At 38.8% G+C, this 23,301-nt stretch overlaps 3 protein-coding genes and 1 long non-coding RNA gene across 33 annotated transcripts in view; 2 read left to right on the top strand and 2 right to left on the bottom strand.

Annotated features, from left to right (window-relative positions):
- The window catches only part of si:dkey-92j12.5, an 82,538-nt gene extending 59,380 nt beyond the window's left edge, over positions 1 to 23,158 (bottom strand). For 3 of the 6 annotated variants that reach the window (XM_087237133.1, XM_087237134.1, XM_087237137.1), the window contains exons 1-11: positions 22,965 to 23,158; positions 21,576 to 21,628; positions 21,243 to 21,412; positions 15,693 to 15,899; positions 15,434 to 15,570; positions 15,161 to 15,323; positions 12,539 to 12,661; positions 12,228 to 12,419; positions 9,932 to 10,012; positions 482 to 758; positions 263 to 325 (exon numbers count right to left, since the gene is read on the bottom strand). In XM_087237133.1, the coding sequence (XP_087093259.1) occupies positions 263 to 325; positions 482 to 758; positions 9,932 to 10,012; positions 12,228 to 12,419; positions 12,539 to 12,661; positions 15,161 to 15,323; positions 15,434 to 15,570; positions 15,693 to 15,899; positions 21,243 to 21,412; positions 21,576 to 21,628; positions 22,965 to 23,020 (1,522 nt within the window). In that variant the 5' untranslated portion in view covers positions 23,021 to 23,158. Of the gene's footprint in view, positions 1 to 262; positions 326 to 481; positions 759 to 9,931; positions 10,013 to 12,227; positions 12,420 to 12,538; positions 12,662 to 15,160; positions 15,324 to 15,433; positions 15,571 to 15,692; positions 15,900 to 21,242; positions 21,413 to 21,575; positions 21,629 to 21,806 lie in introns of all 6 variants that reach the window. The other 3 variants (XM_087237135.1, XM_087237138.1, XM_087237136.1) reach the window with 2 other exon arrangements.
- pds5a (PDS5 cohesin associated factor A) overlaps positions 1 to 23,301 on the top strand; it is a 485,752-nt gene that overhangs the window by 176,409 nt on the left and 286,042 nt on the right. The gene's annotated exons all lie outside the window — the stretch shown is intronic.
- LOC147846820 (uncharacterized) lies at positions 1,408 to 7,991 on the bottom strand. Its single transcript, XR_015476581.1, has 2 exons — positions 5,111 to 7,991; positions 1,408 to 4,957 (listed from the first exon to the last, which is right to left on the bottom strand). It is a non-coding gene; the product is annotated as an uncharacterized LOC147846820 (long non-coding RNA).
- adgrl3.1 (adhesion G protein-coupled receptor L3.1) overlaps positions 21,843 to 23,301 on the top strand; it is a 209,680-nt gene continuing 208,221 nt past the window's right edge. For 8 of the 25 annotated variants that reach the window (XM_087237147.1, XM_087237143.1, XM_087237140.1 and 5 more), the window contains exons 1-2: positions 22,655 to 22,723; positions 22,982 to 23,048. The gene's annotated coding sequence lies outside the window, so the exon portion shown is untranslated. Of the gene's footprint in view, positions 22,078 to 22,604; positions 22,724 to 22,831; positions 22,897 to 22,981; positions 23,053 to 23,301 lie in introns of those variants that run through there. The other 17 variants (XM_087237166.1, XM_087237161.1, XM_087237150.1 and 14 more) reach the window with 9 other exon arrangements.

The following is a 23,301-nucleotide window of genomic DNA, read 5'->3' as shown; positions in this document are numbered from 1 at the left end:
CACAAGTTAACTTTGGGTTTAGCACATTTGCTTGGCCCTGCTTGCTCCTAATATCAGATGCCATACTTACAGGTTCTGCTAATTTCAGTATTAAAATTATTGCAAAATACATGATTTGAAGCATTGATCTGAAATATTTTAATAAACTAGACAATTATCAGTGCACTAACAAACCTGAGACATGAGTGATGAATGAATACAGAAGAAATCAAACTGTAAATAACTGAGAACATCCCTTTAATATGATGTGTCGTGTTCTTACATGAGGACTTGTGGTTTCTACTCTCCGTCTTGGACAGTAAACAGCAGGTTTGCGATGATCTAACTGAGGTCATAGAGTGAACAAACAGAAACAGAAGCTGTTATTAGAATCAAAGTTATTGAGACTTCACACAGAGAACAGGCCAAAGTGAAGCAAAAGTCATGAATCAAGCACAGTGTGAATGGATGTAAATAAACCTAAGTGACGAGTTTCACTAACAGCACTCTTTGTTGAAGTTGAAGTCCCGGCGTTCAGTGTAGAAAACTTTCCCTGGGGGCAGAACTGGCTTTTGCTCTGGCAGACGTGGAGGCAGCGGAGGGGGGAGGAGACCCAAAGGGGTCAAGGGTCTCTGGAAGTTTGTGGACGTTGAGGGGGTTGTTTGGGTTTCACATGGTGAGCACTTTTTCGGAAGATGGAGCTCCACTTGTTGGCCAGTTATAAGCAGAATTTCCTCTGGATTTCGTTTACTGCAGTCATGTTGAATTTTACCATCCACCTACACACACACACACACACACACACACACACACACACACACACACACACACACACACACACACACACACACACACACACACACACACACACACACACACACACACACACGTTAAATAATATTAATACAGTAATCAAATATTACATACAGTTTTTATTATACAATACTACTTCTACTGCTACTCCTACTACTACTAATAATAATAGGAAGAAGAAGGACTATAAATTTTCAAATTCCAAATCACACTTCTATAATTTATTCATATTCATATATTAAAACTACATTGCTTTTTTTTATTTTTTTATAATTGACTGTATTTATGATAAATACAAGTTTTTTTTATGCTGACTTTGAGTGGCAATATATCATAGCTTCCACAAACAAACAATTTGATAACAATTGTTAACAATTTTGGCTCTTAAAAATTGAAAATCAAGAAAATCAGTGCTACTGTTTGTTGTTGGTTTTGTTTATTTTCATGGCTTTGCCCCCCGGCTCTAACTTAAGATTCACTCTGTGTTTAGAGCTCAGAACGATTCCTTTCATGATCAGATAGATCAAGCTAAATTTAGATCTGGTTTCCAGAATTTCACATTTAAATTTTCCTTAAAAGAGACACAGAGAGATTGAGGATAACAAATACAAAATGTTTCATTTGTCTAACAGAGATAAAGACATTTTTAAACATATTTCAATGTCAAAGCTCAGGATAAAATAAGCCTTGGATAAAAAAATACACTAAACCATCTGTTACACAAAGTATAAACAAAAGATATTATTAAATGAAAACTGCTGGGTTTATAGCTACTGCAAACATTTTAACAAAGTATTTACACCATCCATGCATGAATAATATGTCACTGATTGATGAAGGTTCCAATACTGAATATTTTTTCCAAAATCAGACCACTAAGAAAGGATGCTTTCTCTAAAGACACACTCCTCGTTGGAATGGAAGAACATTGATTCATATAAGCTGTGTGAACATGATCACTGTACAATGTTGTGTTCACTTTAAGCATACATCCAGTTTGCCATGCTTAGCACTCACATTTATCAAAACCCAACCCAAAGTCTGGGAGTTTTCCTAGGCTTATCAGGGGCTCAGGTTGAGTAGCAGACATCTGAGCAACTCCCCCATGCTTCTTTGAAACAATGTAGCGCCATCTGGAAAATCTTCAGTCTTTCTCAGGAGGAGGAACATGTTTTATGGCCTCCTTGCCCATTTCTTGCTCCATTCTCAAAAGCCAGCTCAAGGTTGCCCACTGTAAGCAAGACCCCGATCAACTGACCCTTCACAAACATTGCCTGCACTTCTCTTTGTCCAACTTTTGCTTTTGTGTTCTCCCAAAGGAAATAGGGAGTAATGTCTGGAAAAATACATTCTGATTTCAGACAGAAGCAGGCATAAAAACTGCAATATGCAAACAAGGTGTATGTTCAGGATGCCACAATAACTCGAAATGAATATAAAAAAAATGATTGAAGATAAAGCCTACAATCTCCTGATGATGGGTTTGGATCCTTTGAATATAGTTAAAATGTTCCATGTTGGATCCATAACATAATTCACAAACACACACATACTGTATGGGGCATCTCGAACAAGACAAAACTATAATGCATCTATGAAACTATTAGAGACAGTAAAGATTAATTCATTGTGTATCTGGGTCTCCAGGCTATTCAGTTAGCTCATCTCACTTGTTATCTTCTGACTTCTTAGCTAGTTAACTGTTGTTGTTATTTTACCACATCAAAAACCCCATTTCCATAAACTAAAGTTACGTGCACTGTCCCAGTTCCATACTAAAAATGATTAGTTCATTTGTCTCGAGTCCTCGCATTTCAAGTCATTCGTTCAGCAGTAGTGACAGCACTGTAGATTGACAGTTAATGGTAATCCATCTATTTCTCCAGGTTTCAGTAAAGATTCAATTTTATATTGCCCATACTTTCAGTGTACCTGCTGTGTGCATTGAAAGTCTCATACGAGAACAATGTCACCATCTTTCAATTTAATTGCCAATGTTACTTTACTCCGACGCCTGTCGGACAACATGGTGGACAGTAACGGGGGCACATACTATTGCTATTATAGTTGACTGGATCACCTTTCTATCAAAACGCTGTGAAAGGGTCAATTGAAGAAGAGAAGAATAAAACTTCTACTGTCAGCAGGACAGAAACTAAGCTACACTTAACAGATGTGATGCTGATTGATGATCCACCAAAGAAACCAGCCTCTTGAGACTAGTCTCTGGCATTTATAGGGCCCTAAAGTGGACAAACACGGAAGAACTGAAGGGACTATTCTTGAGCACTCCTTCGAGAGGGCGAGCCTCTTGGTGCTGCAGCGTTCTTGGTTAGTCTCTGAAATATGAACTCACTGGGAACCACTGAACACTACAGTGATGCAGAGAGCTGCAGAGATGGCTTCAAAACTTATTGAGGACTTGGGTAACAGCACTGCTAAAGAGGCCAGGAGGTGAATGTTTGGAACATTTATCTGATTTTTGGAAAAAAGAGAGAAATAACTGTGACTTGGTGGTAGGGAAATAGTACTGTTTTACTAGACAGTGCTGTGTTTAGCTATTTGTGTGACATCACATGAAAGGACAGTAAACTCTCTATTAAGTATTTCTCTTACAACCCCAAATCAGAAAATGTTGGGACAGTATGAAAAATGTGAATAAAAGTGAAAGTAGGGATTTCCATATTTATTTTGACTTGTATGTCATTGCAGACAATATGAACACATAATATTTCATGTTTTGTCTGGTCAAATTAATATAATTTGTAAAACTACACCCTTTCTTGTCCTTTAGACCGGCAACATATTTAAAAAAAAAAAAGGGACAGGAGCAATTTAGGGCTAATGATCAGGTAAATTGGTTAAATAATGATGTGATTTAAAACAGGTGATGTCAACATGTGATTGTAATTATGATTTGGTACAACCGCAGCAAAGATAGAAAGACATTTTTATATTTCACCTTCAACATGACATAACCTAATTAAAAGGTTCAGGAAATCTGGAGGAATTTCAGTGTGCAAAGGACAGCAGTGCAAGCCCAAGCTGAACAACTATGACAACTGCGGTTGTGGTGAGCTCTTTTATTAAGGCAAGTCACCTCTGTTGCTCCCCGCCAAGTAGTTAGCACTCGGGCAGGCCTGAGGGTTACAGTGTGGGCTATTTCGTCGCCTTTGGGTCCGCAGAATTTTCAAAAGAGCAGTTTCCTCTCTCTCCGGATGCGCAAACCCGAGCACTGCCAGCCTGGGACGCTTTGCCTTCCACCTCGCAGCACCGGGACCCTTCACCTCAGGCCCTCAGAGTGCAGCAGAACGGACTCCTTTCTCTCACTCCTGCCTCACCGCGGGATCCAGGGAGAAAGGTAAGAGAAATTCTTTTTTTTTAGCTCTTCCTCGGGACGCACTGCTTCCTGGGATGAGCACTCCCATCCTGAGCTGCGCCTCCACTGGCACGTCACGTCATCACTCCGATGGTGCCATTAGTGCGCGCTCTGCTGGCCTGGGAAGCGCCGCTTAGTGTGTCACGGTGGCTCATACGGATGGTCAGACTCGGCTGTGCGATTCAGTTCACTGTTTGTCCTCCCAAGTTCATGGGTGTCCTTTTCACAAGGATTATTCCCGAGAGAGTCCTGGCGAAGGATGCAATCGAGCAGGTCCCTTCAGCTGAGATGAGGTCCGGGTTTTACAACCTGTATTTCATCGTGCCCAAAAAGAGTGGGGGGTTAAGGCCAATCCTAAATCTGCGCAGACTGAACTGTCATTTAAACAAAATGCCTTTCAGAATGCTTACGCAGAAACGCTTGCTTCAGAGCATCTGTCCACAGGATTGGTTTGCAGCCATAGACCTGAAGGACGCAAATTTTCACGTCTCAATCCTTCCACGCCACCGCCCTTTTCTCTTGTTTGTGTTTGAAGGACGAGCATGGCAATACAAAGTCCTGCCCTTCGGGCTCTCTCTGTCTTCGTGTTTTTTCACCAAGCTCGCGGAGAGTACTCTAGCGCTACTGCGGCTTGCGGCATCCGCATACTCAACTATCTCGACTACTAGTTAGTTGATTTTGCATAGAGACAAAGTGCTTCGGTGTCTCGATCAGTTGGGGTTTCAGGTCAACCGAGAAAAGAGCAAACATTGCCCTGTGCAGAGGATCTCTTATCTCGGGCTGGAGCTGGATCGGTCGCTATAGTTGCGCGCCTCTCCGAGGAGAGCGCCAGGTAAATGCTTTCCTGTGTAAACAAGCTCGACAGGAAAATAGTGGTCCCACTGAAACATTTTCAGAGGCTCCTGGGACACATGGCATCCTTAGCCGCGGTCACGCCACTCGGTTTGCTCCATATGAGACCACTTCAGCGTTGGCTTCGCGATCGAGTTCCCAGACTGGCATGGCACACGGGCACCCACCAGGTGCATATCACTCCGCTGTGTCTCCACACCCTCAGCCCCTGAACGGATATGGCTTTCTACGGGCCGGAGTGCCCCTAGAGCTAGTAACCAGGCATAACAACAGATGCCTCCAGCTCAGGCTGGGGGGCTGTGTGCAATGAGCATGCAGCCGTGGGTTCGTGGTCCGGAGCTCGCCTGCATTGGCATATCAACTGCCTGGAGCTGTTGGCAGTGTATCTGGCTCTCCGCTGCTTTTTACCGGTGCTGGAGCAGAAACACGTGCTGGTCAGGACGTATAGCATGGCGACGGTGACTTATATCAACCGTATGGGGGGTATACGCTCTCGTCGCATGTCTTAGCTCACTCACCGTCTGCTACTTTGGAGTCACACTCGGCTGAAATCACTGCCTGCCATTCACATTCCGGGCGAGCTCAACAGTTCAGCTGATGCAGTCTCATGGCAGCTAGTGTCCCAAGGACAGTGGAGACTCCACCCCGGTTTGGTCCAGCTGATATGGGCGCGCTTTGGGGAAGCCCAGATCGATCTGTTTGCTTCCACCGAGAACGCACATTGCCGGCTGTTTTATTCCCTGACCGAGGCCCCCTTTGGCACGGATGCACTGGCTTACAGCTGGCCATCGGGCACGCACAAATATGCGTTTACCCCAGTGAGCCTAATCGCTTTTTGCAAATTCAGGGAGGACGAGGAGCAGGTCTTTTTTGTTTTTCCCCTCTGGCCCAACCGGACCTGGGTTTCGAAGCTCACACTCCTCTTGGCGGCCCCTCCTTGGTGCATTCCTCTAAGGGAGGATCTCCTCTCTCAGGGATGGGGTACCATCTTGCATCCACACCCAGACTTCTGGAACCTCCATGTGTGGTCTATAGATAGAGCGCGGAAGCCTTAGGTGACTTACCGCCCGCGGTACTTAACACCATCACTCAGGCTAGAGCACCCTCAATGAGGCAAGCCTACGCCCTGAAGTGTAGTCTATTCTCTAAGTGGTGCGCTTCTCGCCGAGAAGACCCCGAACTTGCTAGATTAGCATTGTGTTATCCTTCCTTCAGGATAAGCAGGAGCGTAGGCTGTCACACTGAAGGTTTACGTGGCTGCGAGCTCCGCTCATCATGACGCGGTGGATGACAACACGCTCGGGAAGCATTATCTAACCATACGATTTCTCAGAGACGTGTGGCGATTAAATCCGTCCCACCTCCCTCTCATGTCCTCTTGGGATCACTTTATAGTCCTAGCGGGTCTGCAGAGAGATCCGTTTGAGCCACTTGATTCGGTATCTCTTAAAATTCTGTCACTAAAGACAGCTCTGCTGATTGCATTGGCGTCATTCAAAAGAGTTGGGGATCTGGAGGCATTTTCGATCAGCGAATCGTGCCTTGAATTCAGGCACGGTTACTTTCACGTTGTCCTGAGACCCCAGCCTGGCTTTGTGCCCAAGGTTCCAACCACTCCATTTAGAGATCAGGTGGTGATAGGGATTAAGGCTTGGTGTCAAAAAAGCTTGCTGCGCCATGCTCCCTAACCCGGAGATGAGTGCGGCTTTTTTCTACTTTACTAGTAAGTTCCCCTTCTCAGGCGAAACCTAAAGAGTTCCTCCGAGGCCACCAGCATCGACTCAGCGGAGGAGTCGAGGGCTTGGCTCAGTGTGCTGTTGGTTCGCCCATTCAATCTACTTGCTTATTGAGGATCGGTGCCGGCTATGTGCATCCCCACTGGGTGATGCCATATGCATTATTTCCACGGTGTTCCCCCTTATTAGGCGGTCTCATGTCTTCCCTAAACCGATAACCAGCTTATCATATCTAGCACTCCCCCTTATTAGTGCTAGTTCATATGTCTCTTTACCATCAGGTCTCCCCTTCTGGGTAGCAGGTGGTTTCCGCTGCACCCTCCCCCTTTGGGGACTGGTATGCTTTCCCAACGTAGCGTCATTTTCCAAAAATCCCTAGTCTATATTAGCTAGGTAAAAGCACACTTACGACCACCGATTAAACATTAAACATTTATTCCCATGTAATTGTAATATGTTGGGCATAGGGGTAGTTGGAAGGTTGTGCTCTTGGTGATGTCAGTGCACTCATGCTTGGCAAACTACACATCAGGAGCGTGACGAGCTTTGGCTGCTGTGGCACTTTCCATACAGTCTCCCAAAAGTCTGTTAATACAGACACACATAGAAGTTCCCTTATGAAGGGGAACGTCCTGGTTAGGTACGTAACCCACGTTCCCCGAATAGGGAACGGAGACATGTGTCTCCACTGCCACAGCACCTGAGTCTCTAGTTGGGAGCTAATCGATCGGCTCTTCAGCAGGCAAATGAGAAGCTGGCTCCAGCAGCCGACTGATATTGCCCTAATTGGCTAATCAGTTTCAGCTGTGGAGCTAAGCTCTGCCAATTCAATTGGCATTTCATTGACCCATTTTATATCTTCAGAAGTGATTGGTCATCTAAAGCACTCGCAAAAGTCTGTTAATACAGACTAACGTCTTCATTCCCTATTCAGGGAACGTGGGTTATGTACGTAACCAGGATGTTACATGCACAAATTCCAGGAAAACTTTACTGTGCCAAAAAGAAGCCCTATGTTAACAGCGCTGTTGACTTCTTTGGGCGTAAAACATCTGGAATGGACCATCACACAGTGCAAACGTGTACTGTGGTCAGATGAATCAGTATTTCAGGAATTTTGTGAAAGAACTGAACACCATGTGCTCCAAAGAAAAAAAAAATGATCTAGACTGTTACCAGCAACAAGTCCAATAGCCAGGGTCTGTTGTGGTATGGGGTTGTGTCTGTGCCCCTGACAAAGGTAACTTGCACTTCTTTAACGGCACCATGAATGCTGAAAATTAGATTTTGGAGCACAATATGCTGCCCTCTTTTCCAAGGACGGCCATGTATATTTCAACAAGACAATGCAAAACCATATTCTGCACACACTACAAAGTCCTAGCTGCGCATGAAGAGGATACAGGTACTTGACTGGCCTGACGGCAGTCCCGACCTGTCTCCAACAGAGAATGTGTGAAGCATTTTAAAGCGCAAAATGCAATGACTAAACACCTCATACTGTTGCCCACCTTAAGACTTGTGTGCAGAAAGAATGGGACAAAAAATACTCCTGAAACATTTTATCAATTGGTGTACTCAGTCCCTAAAAGTATTGGCAACATTACAAAGTGGAAAATGCTTATATACACACACACACAAACATAGACACACATATACATATATATATATATATATATATATATATATATATATATATATATATATATATATATATATATATATATATATATATATATATATATATATATATATATATATATATAATGTAGTTGTTTAGATTGCAACTATGCAGTTTATTTTCTGTCTGATCTCATATCAAGTAAAGGCCCAATATGTCAGATATTAAGTAGAAATAATAGCTTTGAGGGTAAAATGGTCAATTAGAGTCATTTAAAATTACATTTGACAGCCATCTTTTACTATCTAATGAGTATAAACTGCTAATGTTTTAGTTCATCATTAGCAATCATTTAAGAAGATGTCTAATCTTATCTTTTTTTTCTGCACAAAACCCATTATAATATTACTTTATTAAAGTTTTACATATGGCTTCATCTTCAATTAGTGTGAGACAGCTCCAAATGAGATTTTTCAGCGCTTCTGTGTGTTAAGATAAATTGTTTTAAACCTAAACAACCACTTTCTAAACGCCCTTTATTCTTTTGAACCCTAATCATTACAGCTTGAGTTATGCATTTATTTTTATGCTAAATAACTCTGGCTACAACATTTCTATTGAAAACATTGACACTTCACAAACAATCTGTCTATGCATGCTTTAATTTTTGGTCTGGTAACTGGTATACATTCTAGTATTATTGTATGAGGTCAACTTGACCTTGGTAAAAACACAATAAAAGAAATGACAATAAACAACTGACAAAAGTGTGTTTCTGCAGTGTGAGCACTAGTCAGAAAATCTCTTTAATGTTTTATGGATTATTTAATGTTTGATATCTGAGGTCTTTAAAACCCCAAACATAACTAATGCAATATTTTATCGAAAGACGTTTGAAGTGTGTTATGAAATTCTCTTTATAATAAGCTCTGATTGGAAATGTCATGAAGTATTAACCTGACAATTTGATGTTAAGTACATTTTTTAAGATTCCAAAATGGCTTTGAGTTCTCTGCGACCCTAAACAGAACACGAGGGTTGGCTAATGACAGATTTACACAAATGCAAACACAGAACAAGCAGCAATGCTATTAGTCATACATGACCATTCAGCCTTAAAAAAACACTATAATAAAAATAATCTGCCACACAATACTCTCTCACACACACATTTCATGGAGACTTTCTATAGATATAAGATTTTTTGTACATTACGGACTATAGATTCTGTCTACTTACCCCAAATCCCAAACATCACTCCAACACCCAATAAACACGTATAGAAAATATTTAGCCAAATTAAAAAGATAAAATATACTTCAATCTCTATGATTTTAAGCTGTTTTCCTTATGGGGTAAAAAAGTTTTACAATTAAAACTTATACTAGTACATTTGAAACATACACACACACACACACACACACACACACACACACACACACACACACACACACACACAATACAACTAATGCTATAGTTTACTTCACATGTCTATGCAAGGTAAGCAAAAAGAACCATGGAAGAAAAAATAAATATCTGTATTTTACTTACGCTAATAATGTGACCTCCAATGCCAATATGTCCATCCTTATCCACTGTGTTCCCTTTTTTCCACTTTTGCTCAACTGTATCCTGTAGAAAGATAATGCTTCATTTATTATGATTCAACACACAATTTTCAGTTTGAAAACATAATACAGTGAAGTGAATTATATAATGATGAATTAGTGTTCATGTTTGAATTTTTTTCGTTGCTGTTTTTGATTTATCCCTTTTTTAATTTACACTGTACATTCACCTTCATGTTATTACAAATGTATATGTTTGTTCTTTTTATTAAAATCCAAAATAAGATTTTTTTTATTTGAATTTATTCTCAATTCAAACATAACAGAACATATTTTGAAGAATATTAATCATAAAACATTTTTCAGATACTACTGATTTAATTTATTTAAATTAACAGAATAGAAGAGAAAATAAAACATTTAGTTCAAAATACTTAGTTTTGTATTCCAAAAGCGAAAAAGGCCTCACAGGTCTGGGACAACATGAGGTTTTAAATTTTGACATTTTTTGATGGACTAGGGGTGTTTGGCTCCGGGTTTTTTGGAGTCAACTCCAAATCTTGACTTCTAATTTTTGAGTCGGTGGAATCGACTCCATTTACATCACTTAAAATAGAGCAAGGATTAAACTTGCTGTATCATATCCCGCTTTAAACAATACTACTGCATCAATTGCAGCTTTACATTGTGCAGTTCTCAGAATATAGCAGCAGCCACTAGCCTAACATTACATCATCATTTTACCTGCAGTACTAATTTAAGACATCAATTCGATCCACTCAAAATTCACACAGATATCCTATATCTGATTTTTAACACAGCAAGCTTGACATTGCAGGCAGATCCAAACCAAAATGCTTTAAAACCGAAATGGAAAAAAAGCTGTAAGTGCTTTATAGGAATTTGAAAACGAATGCAAACTTCATCTCGCAGCAGTATTTAATCACCTAGAGTGCTTATATTCACGAAATTCAAAAGCAAAAGCATTATAACTTTAGAATGTAACTGATTCATTCAGGAGGATTTGAAAAAACAGACTCGACTCAGAGTCGATTTCTGTCCTGGAGTCGACTCCGGTACTTAGTCCATTGAGAGTCGAGGGATCGACTCTTTTGGAGTTGACTCCCCATCCCTAGGATTGACTATTTCTTAATTATGGTTGGTGACACATACAGTTGAAGCCAGAATTAATAACCCTCCTCAATTATTAGCCCCGGTGCATTTTTTTCATCAATTTCTGTTTAATGGAAAGTTTTTGTCAACACATTTCTGAGCATAATAGTTTAATAACTCATTGATAATAACTTCTTTTATCTTTGCCACGAGGACAGTAAATAATATTTTACTAAATATTTTTCAAGATACTATTATTCAGCCTAAAGTGACATTCATTCATCCATTCATTCATTTTCTTGTCGGCTTAGTCCTTTTATTAATCCGGGGTCGCCACAGCGGAATGAACCACCAACTTATCCAGCAAGTTTTTACGCAGCAGATGCCCTTCCAGCCGCAACCCATCTCTGGGAAACATCCACACACACATTGCCTAAAGTGACATTTAAAGGCTTAACTAGGTTAAGTCATTGTATAACAATGGTTTGTTCTATACAATCTAAAAATATCTATAGCTTAAATTGGTTAATGATAGTGACCTTAAATCTTTTTGAAAGATTGTCAAACTGCTTTGATTTGAGCCGAAATAAAACACAAAAGAGATTATTTAGAGGAACAAATATTATCGTAAATACTGTGAAAAATTCCTTGCTCTGTTTAACAACATTTGGTAAATATTTAAAAAATAATTATAATTATTAATAATAAGTTAATAATTTGCTGTATCTTAGATAACTGTATCTGTTTTTAATAACAGTTTGGTGATCTGTCAATCAAGTATAAAAAGCATGAAAATACCATAAAAGTAACAAACACGGCAGAAACAGACTGTAGTTTTCTACATTCTACAGGTTTCACAAAAAAATTACGTCGAAAGGGTTACAAAACAATGTAAGTGAGTATGTGAAAAACCTTTTTGAGTGACCAATTCATACCACAGTTTATACAAACAAACTCAAAAATAAAGACATACATACAAATTTTAAGAGAAACACTTTTGTACCATTTAGGTATTAATATGTAACTTTGAGGTTAATTAATATGGACCTTTTAGGTACAAATTTGTAACTTTTAAAAAGGTACAGCTCGTGTACCTTTATTTCTGAGAGTGTAGATACGTACACATCCATACTCATACCCACCCACACACATACCCTCATTCGCACCTGTTTTTTCTGAGTATCCTGTTGCAGTGCAGAGGCAGGTAAGGGGTCACTATCAGTGATTTCTCTGGCAATGATGAGTCTCACATGGGTACCAGCGACACGAAGCTCATGAGCCACTTCCTCACTGCCCATTTCAGACACATCCACATCCCCGATACTGAGAAGAAGATCACCACTGCGCAACCTCCCGTCCTTTGTGAGCAAACACAATAACACACGTCAAGTAATTTGGGCACTCTTCATTAAGCTGAATCTGCTTGCATCCATAAATTAAATTCTATTGTATATGAATCCATTGTCGCAAATAGTACCTTTCCAGCAACACCGTCAGGTATGATGGTTTTGACCATGGTACCTGTACTCCGTCCTCCAATAATGCCAAATCCCAGGCCTGATCCATCATTCTCCAACTCAACGTGATAAATTTGTCGAGGCTGGGGAACCAAATTTAAAATATGGGTCATGACTGTGAGGAAATGCCTTATTTTTAGATACAACCCCAAACTCAATTACTGAACATTTCCAGAATTTCCACCATTAACATAGCATGTCCTACTGTGTAATAAAAATGTTTGGAGATTTGGCTCAAAACCTCAAAGTTGAGACACCTTCATTCTATGAAAACTAGCTAATCTATCCTAATATAACATCACATACAAAAAAAAAAATCCTTATTTGATGAATGACAAAGAAATAATGGGTGACACAGTGGTGCAGTAGGTAGCATTGTCACCTCACAGCAAGAAGGTTGCTGGTTAAGTTGGCGGTTCATTCCGCTGTGGCGACCCTTGATTAATAAAGGAACTAAGCCAAAAAGAAAATGAATAAATTAACAAAAAATAATGTAAAATATATGTATTATTCCTCCACATTTTCAAAACTTTCCTTTAGTTAAATTCAACTTTAAATCAGATTTTCTGAGATTTCCAAATATTTAATTTCAGACTTTTTAACAAGTTGCAAAGTAACAAGTAGTACAGTGAAGGCTTTATATTATTGAAAATGATTTCTATTCCAAACGAACACGTTACAAATGTTCTTTTGTGAAAGATCAAGTGACACCAACATCTGCTGTCATGCATGTTAAAAATGTCAGTTTTGCCATTACACGTGATTCTACAGTGTTCAGCATATATAAGTAGTACGCTCCTCACAAACATTCATTCATTCATTTTCTTTTCAGCTTAGTCCCTTTTTTTTTGTAGTCGCCACAGGGGAATGAACTGCCGACGTATCCAGCATGTTTTATGCAGCGAATGCCCTTTCAGCTGCAACTTATCACTGGGAAGCATCCATACACATTCCTTAACACAAATACACTACGGGCAATATAGCCAACCCAATTTACCTATGCCAAATGTCTTTGGACTTGTGTGGGAAACCGGAGCACCTGGAGGAAACCCACGCAAACATAGGGAGAAAATGCAAACATGCATCCACACAGAAATGCCAGCCGAGGCTCGAACCAGTGACCTTCTTGCTGTAAGGTGTCCCACTGTGCCACTGTACAACCCCCCTTACAAATCTATCTTTTCAAGAGTTCACACTTAGCTGATGATTGGTAATAAAGAAGGTTTGGCATGCTGTCCTGGGATAGAGAACAGAGCTCGTAAGATCCTCAAGCCTGGGGCTCCCTCCCTTTTGCAGGGCTTTTGAGCTTTGAGGAGTTTGAGCTCAGGTAGGTCTCGAGAACCCCCCCCCCCATTCCCCCCCTTGCTGCTTAGGGATTGCTATGAGAGTGTGCTGCATTGAATATAGTGCTGATTTGGTTAGGTCAATTTACTTATGTCTCATGTTTTGGACTGTGGGAGGAAACCGGAGGACCCGGGGAAAACCCACACGAGCATGGGGAGAACATGAACTCCGCACAGAAATGCCAACTGGCTGGGTAGAGACCCGAACCAGAGGCATTCTTGCTGTGAGACCACAGTGCTAGCCTCTGGGCCGCCGTGCTCCCCTATAGAGGAAAAAGGAGGAGAGGGGGGTGGAAGGGGGGATTCTTTAAGACGAAGATGGCTAAGGTAAAATCCTTTGGTTATTTATACTAAGTTAGTAATCATCTGATTGGTACAAATACAAATTTAAAATAGAGGAAAAATCAAGAGAAGTAAAACGATAGAAAAGAATTGTTGAATATTATAAGTTGTAATTTATTTTGCAATATTTTGCTTAAATTTAATTGTATTATCATTCAATTTCTAAATATGTTTGTTTACTAAAATATTATTTTAATAAATGCATCTGTTTAATACATCTGTTTTCTTTAAATGCACTACAATACATTGCCTATATTCACTGAGAAATGAATAAAAATATTCATTTTCAAAATGGGGTGTACTCAATTATGCTGAGCACTGCACATTATAAAATGTATTAAAATTGAATTGTTGTTTTATTTTGTTCACAGACTTTCTGAACAAATAAACACATTACTGAGCCTAAAAGAATTCTTCCAAAAACAAAGAAAATCTAAGCCAAACTTTTGGACAGCAATGCATTGAAATAGTCTTGCTAAATGTGGAAGCTACATTTTATATTAATGGACAGAATATCACCATTAAGATGAAGTCTTTCAGTGGAGACGCAGGAGACTCTGCTTTCAAAGCACACACCAAGCCTAACAACCTCACATAAAAAGCTCTAACACTTCAAATGTTAGATGTACTGTGTTTGCGGTAATGTAATCAAATTACTGCTGAGCTGTAACGGATTTAAGCTGCATGTTAAAGTGAGGCAGCTATAAGGCATAAGACATAACAGTATAAAATATAAGGTAAAATATGATTCAGCTCACTTCAGAGGGACATTTAACAGTCTCAACAGGCCTTTGTACACATTATTTAAGGCATATTTTAGAAAGAGGAGTTATAATGAGATTAAAATAAAAGGAAGCTTTAAAATGAATTGTTCATAAAGGCCGGAGCATGGCTCACCTTTGGAGTGCTGAATGATGGAGTTGGTTCTCTGGCTATAGTTAATGTTACCACAGAAGCAGCTTCCTGAAGAATCTGGACAGCCTGATCGTGAGTTACAGAGGAATCAAACAGCTTGTCGTTCACTGCTAGAATCTGATCACCTTCATGGAGACGCCCGTCACTAACAGATGGGGTAAAAAATTGTTTCAAATTAACCTGTGCTCATTTTGAAAAATGTGCTTTAATCAGTGAAGTTCTGCTGCGCTGTACTTCATCAATGTCAGTTTATACCTGTAAGCAACAGAGTCTGTCTGAATCTCCTTTATGAAGATACCATGACCTCCAGTGCTTTCAATCGCCAGGTTAACAATGCTGACACCTAAAGCGCTTTCACCCTTCTCCAGGTCAAAGCTGAGCACAGTGTGACCCTGAGAAACAGCAATAAATGCAAAAAAGTAACAAAGAATGGACACAAACTGTTACTTTTGAAAGGTGTAGTTGCAGTATTTATTAATTTCACATAAATATTATGTTAAGTGTTTTGAGGTACCTTTGCCATGGACTGCAGTACAGAAATGTCCTCTGTGATGTAATGGGCAAAAGTCACATGACTGGCTGTTCGACTACGTTCACTACGCCGCTGTGCTGAGAGGTAAGAGTCTCTGTACCTCAGAGTGCAGGAGGGTTGAGACGAGTTCAGGACATCTCTGTCATCACACATAGACTGAGGAGGAGCAGACGATGTTCTGGGAGAAACCTGTACTGACACAAAACATTCACATTACCGAATTATAGCAACACAAAGCGATACAATAAACACAAACTCAACAATAATAATATTAACCCAATAAAATATTTTCTAGTATTTTAAGAAACTTTAAACCATTAACAATATCTTTCTTGTCCACTCATCAGGGAGCATATTTTGCCCAGAGTCAGCAGAGCAACACACAAGTGGCATAGCCTATTGCCTGTAGTAAACACTCACTCTCATGACCTGATGAGGAAGAGAAGACAATGATGAACTTAGTTATTTTACAGTCATTTAAAAAAATTTGGCTCACAGAAGAGTTTTTGAAGGTTCGCATAATTTCAGTTTTCAGATTTTAGTTTTTGACATATTTTTGTTTTCTTTTCTAAACTTTGAACAACTCGTGATGACCCTTGCAGTCAGTCTGGAGGACGGGAGAGCTCTCAAATCTAAAATATTTTAATCTGTGTTCTAAAAAAACATAAGGAAGAAGGTCTCTGGGTATTGCAACGTCAATAGGGTGAGTAATTAATAACATAATTTCAGTTTGGGGTAAACTAAGCTTTTAAATTGCTCAAAAAGTGAAGAAATGTATAATAATACAAACAACTTTATTCAAAATAAATGTTGATATTTCTGTTATTAAATAATTCAGAGAAAAATTAAAGGTTCAAGATCCTGGAGTACTTTTAAAAAAAATGAACAAATTTGTGTGTGTTGAGCATTAGTTAAGACAACATTAGTACCTGCTAGATTTAATTGTCGGGAAAACTGAATAATTTTGAGCTTTTGTCAGCTAATTTCATCTTCCGGGTTTAAAATAATTTTCGGGGTGGGATCAAAATCAGGGACGTAGTGTGAATCTGCTAGTGGAGTGATGAAACGTAGGTTTCTCATTATTCATCATAGCGGAGTTTTCTTATCATTTGAGAAGACCCTCCTTCTTAATAATTCATGAGAGCACGTGCTTTTCGATGACAGTTCTGCCAAGCTGTAAGACTCAATGGGTGAGACCACGTCCGCTCGGGTCATATGTGTTTGTTTTAATGATCCACAGGGTTTGTTGCATGTTTTTCCCGCAATGCTATCAAGGCCGATACAGCAAAGCTGTTGGTTTGCAGCAAGCATTTTTGTCAGGTGTCCGCATTCAGACTCGGGGATTGAGGAGGAGAGAAGTCCTCCTCATTTATTGTGTTTATATAAGCACGATTATCTTATAAGATATAGCAAATTGTGGTTATGGATATATGAAATTCCGAATAACAAATGTAGCAGGACATTAAATTACTTACTGTTTATTTCTTTACATTTTAACTTTGTAAACTATAAAATATCATGGGTCTCATGGTTTGTGTCTCATTTTGTGAGCCAACTGACAACAGTTGTTCGCTCCTTTCTTTTTCCCCTGCTTTGCTGGCCAGCCCGATCCTCCCTTTGCTCGTAGCGCTTAACAGTGCTCCCATCTCGGAGCATTTTATGAATAGTTTCTGAGGTAGACTTGAACCAAAAGAAGGGGGTTTCGTGGTGCTTTAATGAAACTAATTTTGATTTCTCAAATCAAAAGTATTTAATGATAATAGGAAATCATCATTAACAAATCAAATAAATTCAAAGGGGTGCTAATAATTCTGACTTTAACTGTATATCCATTTAATGCAGAGCCAGTTACAGCTCCGTTATCCTCATAATGGTTTCTCATAAAATAAAAACAAGTTTAAATGTGGTCATGGCGATATATGTCTAAATGATTGAAGTCTATCAAGTAAAACATTAGCTCATTGTTAGAATTCAGCCAGTCTGCCAGCCAACTGTTTATGCAAATCTGGCCAAGAGCTTACATTTATATTTAGTTTAAATGTGGTGTTACATTTCAGTTTTTCAAGTCTGATGGCAAAACACACAAATATGTGCAATTAAGGGTCTAAATAGTTTTTTTTCCCCAAAGAGTATTTGTGTCTGTCACTTTCTGTTTGGTACATGATGACCAGGTTTAAAATACTAAACAACCTTAATTCAAATATAAAAATGCAGAAAGGTTTCCACAAGGGCCAGGTTTAAAGGTAGGGAAACAAAAATCCTTTACTAAGTCAGTGTAAAAACAACAGAAGTGAATGGAAAGTCTCCACCATAACAAAAGTGAGTGTGTGACTTGCTGACCCCTGTCTCTCTCCTTTCAGCACAGATTAAGTGGTCAGCTCAGGTAAGTAGCTTATACGGCCTCCGTTTCGTCCCTGCTGCTGTTTGCAAAGAATCATCTTTCTAAATGCATCACATACATTATACACAAACACAAATGCACACACCAAGGATATGTCAAGCAGTTTGACCTATTCTTACATAATATGCAAATATACAAAGCTGAATTTTGATTCAGAATGCTGATCTGCATCCACTGCATATTTTAAATAATATTTTTATTCATTTTTACTTTCCCCAAAAGAGGACACTTGTTTGAAATATAATTTGTGAAAAGAATCAGCTAAATTTGCATACACTGTAAAAAAAAATCTGAAATTTTACAGTTTATTTCCGGCAGCTGGGGTGCTGGGAAAAAACCCTGTAAAATAACGGCCGTTAAATGATAGAAATTTCATGTAAAATAGCGGACATTAATTAACAGAAATTTCCTTAAATTAAAATTTCTGGTACATTTTTCTAATTCAACCTCTGTTATTTTACAGTAAATTTATAGAATTTAATGCCCGTTATTTTATGTTTTTTTTCCCAGCACCCCAGCGACCGGAAATAAACCGTAAAACTACAATTCTTTTTTTACAATGTACTACTATTTATGCTGGTGGTTCATTCCGCTGTGGCGATCCCTGATAAATAATTGACTAAGCTGAGGGAAAGTGAATTAATGCATATTTATGCTCATTCTTTTACTGATAAAAGATCTACAAGGACCAAAAGACGCAGCCCTTTCATGTGTATTGAAAACATTAATTTAATTGAGATGTTGAGGATATGAGGAGACACTTCCTAAAAGATTTGCTCTGCAATCAAAATACTAATTAACACAGTTTTTATGAAGATAATTCTGAAGAATGATAAAAACAATCGGATAAATATAGAGGTCTGTAATGGCAGACCATATGCCACAACAGCAGGCTAACAGCACAGCTGGCTACTCTTGTTTTTGTTCCTGCTCATTGAAACCGATTATTAAAACAAGCACTTGAAAATAAATCTACTTGATGTTTGATTTCAACAACTTTCCTTAAAGATCTCACTACATTTGTTCACAGAAGTCTATTACATCACAGAATGTGACAGGAAGTCATAAGCTTGATTTAACCATGACTCATATAAACAACTTATTATTAAGCTTGTGATTATCCATGCCAAGTGGCCTGACCGATGCACAATGAGCGCAGGGATTATCTGAGATCTAGGTTTGCTGAAGTAGCTACATCTTGTCATTTTGGTACACCCATAAACATGCAGTTTTTCACGACAAACAGGCATTTACTGGAGTCGCTCATGTCATGTGGCATCTGCTGATCCTCTCATTTTGGCCTGCTAGAAGATTCTAACACAATCAGTTGTGGCTCTACTGAATAAATCAGAATGTAGCATATACTGTGTCTATTTTATGAGGATATCCGAGGAGCTGAATTACCTGAGCTGCTCTTTGAAAGCCTGGGCTAACACAGGCCATTTTCAGAAGAGCATTTCCCATCACTACTCTGTCTGTCTGACTGTGTCATAATGTGCGCGCGCACACACACACACACACACACACACACACACACACACACACACACACACACACACACAAACACACACAAACACACACACATGAACCCAGACCACCTCTGAGACACTTTACCCTGTTATCCTTGAATAACCTCTCATTCCTCCCACTCATATCTAGTGGGCTTCTCTGACCTTCTCTGACTGGGATTCTCTTTGGAAATGCATAAGTGCCCTATACTGTAGGTCAATGTGGCTACAGAGATCTTATAATAAACACTGAAAAAGATAGCAAAAACAAGCTAAGATACCAGATCAGTGCATTCATATATTTCAAAATTAGTTTTCAGGAATCCGATACAAGTAGGATTTGTGAACAGTTATATAACAGTAATAAAAATGCACCTATCTCTCATCTATTCATTTATGTGATAAAAGGCAAAAAATTAATATTACAAATTTACTGTGTTCAACACTGGCGATGAACTCTGAGTAAGACATTTTTCATGCTTTATTTTTGAACAAAAATACACAATTGGCCCGATTCGCTTTTTAGTGCAATGCTTTATCACAGATCTTTGCTTTTGCAATTGTGCAAACAAAATGCCACAATAGTGTACGTTTATTTGCTGTAAACCTGAAATAAATAAAAAAATAATAATTTTATTCCCGTAAGTTTGTATCATTTTTTATTTGAGCCAAAAATAAACCTCAGACAGACATGACGTAAGCCACAGAGCTTTTAAGCTGGGGTTCAGAGACCCTATTGATTGAGTTCTAGGAAAGCGTACAAATATTTCATTAAAAAAGTTCAGAAATAAAAATGATGTTGAGATAAAATATAAAACCAATGTCAAAAATGAGCTTCAGTAAATAGTTTAAAGAAAATAAAGCAAACGTTTTATTAAATATTTTTATTAATAATGTTGTACTTTAATAACTACAATTATTTAATACAATCTAAATAAATAAATAGCCCAGGTTTTGATTTGAATTAATACAAGATTAATGTTACAACAGAATTAAAAAAAATACAAAAAATGAAAGATAAAATTACTAATTATCCATTTAAAAATCTCTCCAAAATAATATTTTAGACCCATTTAAATATAATTTATTTAAATAATTCATCTAATGATTAAACAAGAAACCTTAATATATCATATTTGTGGATTCCTATCAACCTTTTGTCAAACAAAAGGTGTTAAAAAGCTCTGCTTGCATCTGTGAAAATAAAAATGAATGCTGACAAAAGGCTAAAAAAGAGAATCATATCTACATTTAAATTTCAAGTATTAGTGGTGGACTTGGATATCATCAGTATTAAAATATAGTTTCATTAGACATTCACACTTGGTTGCTACAATATCGGTTACCATGGTTATGATAGAGGTAACACAATGAGGTTAGCTGTGCCATTTCATAATAATGTCCCTATTATCAGATTTAGAAATTATAATCATTTACTTTTCTTATAATTTTCATGATAATGAGAAATTATTTCCTGAAATGTGAAACTAAATGGTGTCCAGTCATTTAAAACCGTTTAATCAGCACGCTGTTTAATGTTTTGATATATATTTTAATGTTAATGCGTGATTTTTCTTTTTTTACTTTGTCATGCACCGGAATGATGTTGATATATTCTCTGACCTGCTGCTGCTTACGCTGTTGTCCAGTCTCTTGCATGATAAGTATCTGGTGGAACAGGGGACTTTGTAAGACACTTTTAAGCAGACTGAGTTTTTCTTCAGCAGGAAGCTCTCCTCTCTTCTTCAGCCTCTCCTGCAGACGCTCCACTGCCACCAAAGCACGCTGTGTGTCTGTGTAAATGCGCATACACATAAATATATTAATCACATGTACACAAGCAATGACAGCAACTATAGCCCACATGACAATCTGTACAGCAGAACACATGTAATATTCATACTAACTGAAACAAAAGGACACTGAAGAAGGCTAAAAATAACACTTCATACATACCCATCATTTTCAATTCTTTGAGTGCTGAATTACCACCACTTTCTTGCTGACATCTACAAAAACGGAAGAACAATTATGTCAGGACCAATGACAATCAAACTCTGGAACATATTTAAAATACAAAACAACAAAAACAAACAGATTTGTTCCTTTCTTATCCTACTCAAGAAAGACTTAGGTGGATTTCAGCATCTTAATCACTAACCGGCATTGACACCTGACAGTTCTTACCTGTGACAGTAGAGGTGACGTTTGGCGGGAAGTGACAGTGACGCAATTTGGCAGCGCTGGCGTTTGTCTCAGTAACCGATGACAGGCTTTATGAATTGTAGTGACGGTTCACTTCATATTTCGCTGATCGCTCTGATAACGCCTGCTGTAATCTCCTATTCATGTTGATGTAATCTGGGTTGGAGTCTCGCACCTCTCCGGGAGGTTCTCGCGGTCGGCACGCGCTCATCACGGACTGCGCGAGCGCTAGTGTTTGCGCTGCCCTGCTAAGGTAATGCGCTTACCGGGGCGGCTTAGCAGCTGTAAACGGACTTAAACTGTGAACGACGGTAATTACCCGGGACAGATGTCCTTACAACCTATACCTGATAGGACATTAAGCGCCTGGCGGTGTTGTGGACAACACAGTGAAATGCTAGATATGAAAGCAGCCTATGTAAATTAGCAAACAGGTGGCCTCAATCTTGATAACAAGTATACCATTTTACAACTTAAAGCAGCATAACGCACCGTTTTTTTATTTTTGTAAATAGGTTAAAGAACATATTTCAACAATATACTTTTGTGGAATGAAATGATTCACTAAATGTTTGTTTTTTCTTCATGGAACAGTACACTAAATGTCAACAAATCTGTTTTTGTCTAACATTAAACACATCGGCTTCAGAGTTATGAAAGTTTGGTGAAACTAGTTGCCATTTTAGGTCTGATTATGGTTTGTACGTTTAACCACAAAAGTTGCAAAAATGAGAGAGTGAACTGAACGAACAGAAATCGCCTTGGCGTGATGATGTAACCATAGCAACATGCTCTTTTCCTGCGTGCATCGAATGATTCAAGGAAAAAAACACAAACACTGTTTATTTTGTTCAAATCATCATAGATATACATTTCACAGCCTAAACGTATCAAAAAAGGTTAGTGTTTGGTTTAAATCTTACTCGCACTACTATTTAAACATGGACTCTAAGGGATGTGGGCTGAGCAGTTTGATACAATAAATTCGACAGCTAAAAAGGAAGTGAAATCAGCATTCATGTGTACTGACAAGTGCAATGCGATTTCTTGGATGTTTCACTGCATGCTGCCTGTCAGTCTTCATTCGTTACGTTCTCACTCTGCACCGTAAAGATCAATATTTAAGCGCTTATTTCTCACCTAACATTTACCTTCAGATCAACAGGTTTCCTCCGGAGCTCATGGAAAGCTGCCATTCGGACGTCTCGGATGATCTAAGCCCATGCAAGTTAGATATTTTAACATTTTCAAATGTCGAAAGTCGCATTAGAGACATTATTTAGACAGCCTAGGGTTTGCGTGAGACTGATAACTGGCTGTCAGCGCGCATGTCCGCGATGCGCCTTTGATGCCCGTGAGTTTAATGCAAATGGATGTCCAGGCCTCTCCCCCCTCATTTCATGAAATAACACAGACATCAGCTCTTATTACTCCTGCTCATGAGAGACATTAATTAGTGCATGTTCACAAATCATAA

This window comes from Danio rerio, chromosome 1 (genome assembly GCF_052040795.2).
Source record: "Danio rerio strain M-AB ecotype USA chromosome 1, GRCz13ab, whole genome shotgun sequence".
Taxonomy (NCBI): domain Eukaryota; kingdom Metazoa; phylum Chordata; class Actinopteri; order Cypriniformes; family Danionidae; genus Danio; species Danio rerio.
Note: the sequence above shows the minus strand (reverse complement) of the source record. Positions and strands in the feature narration are given on the sequence as shown.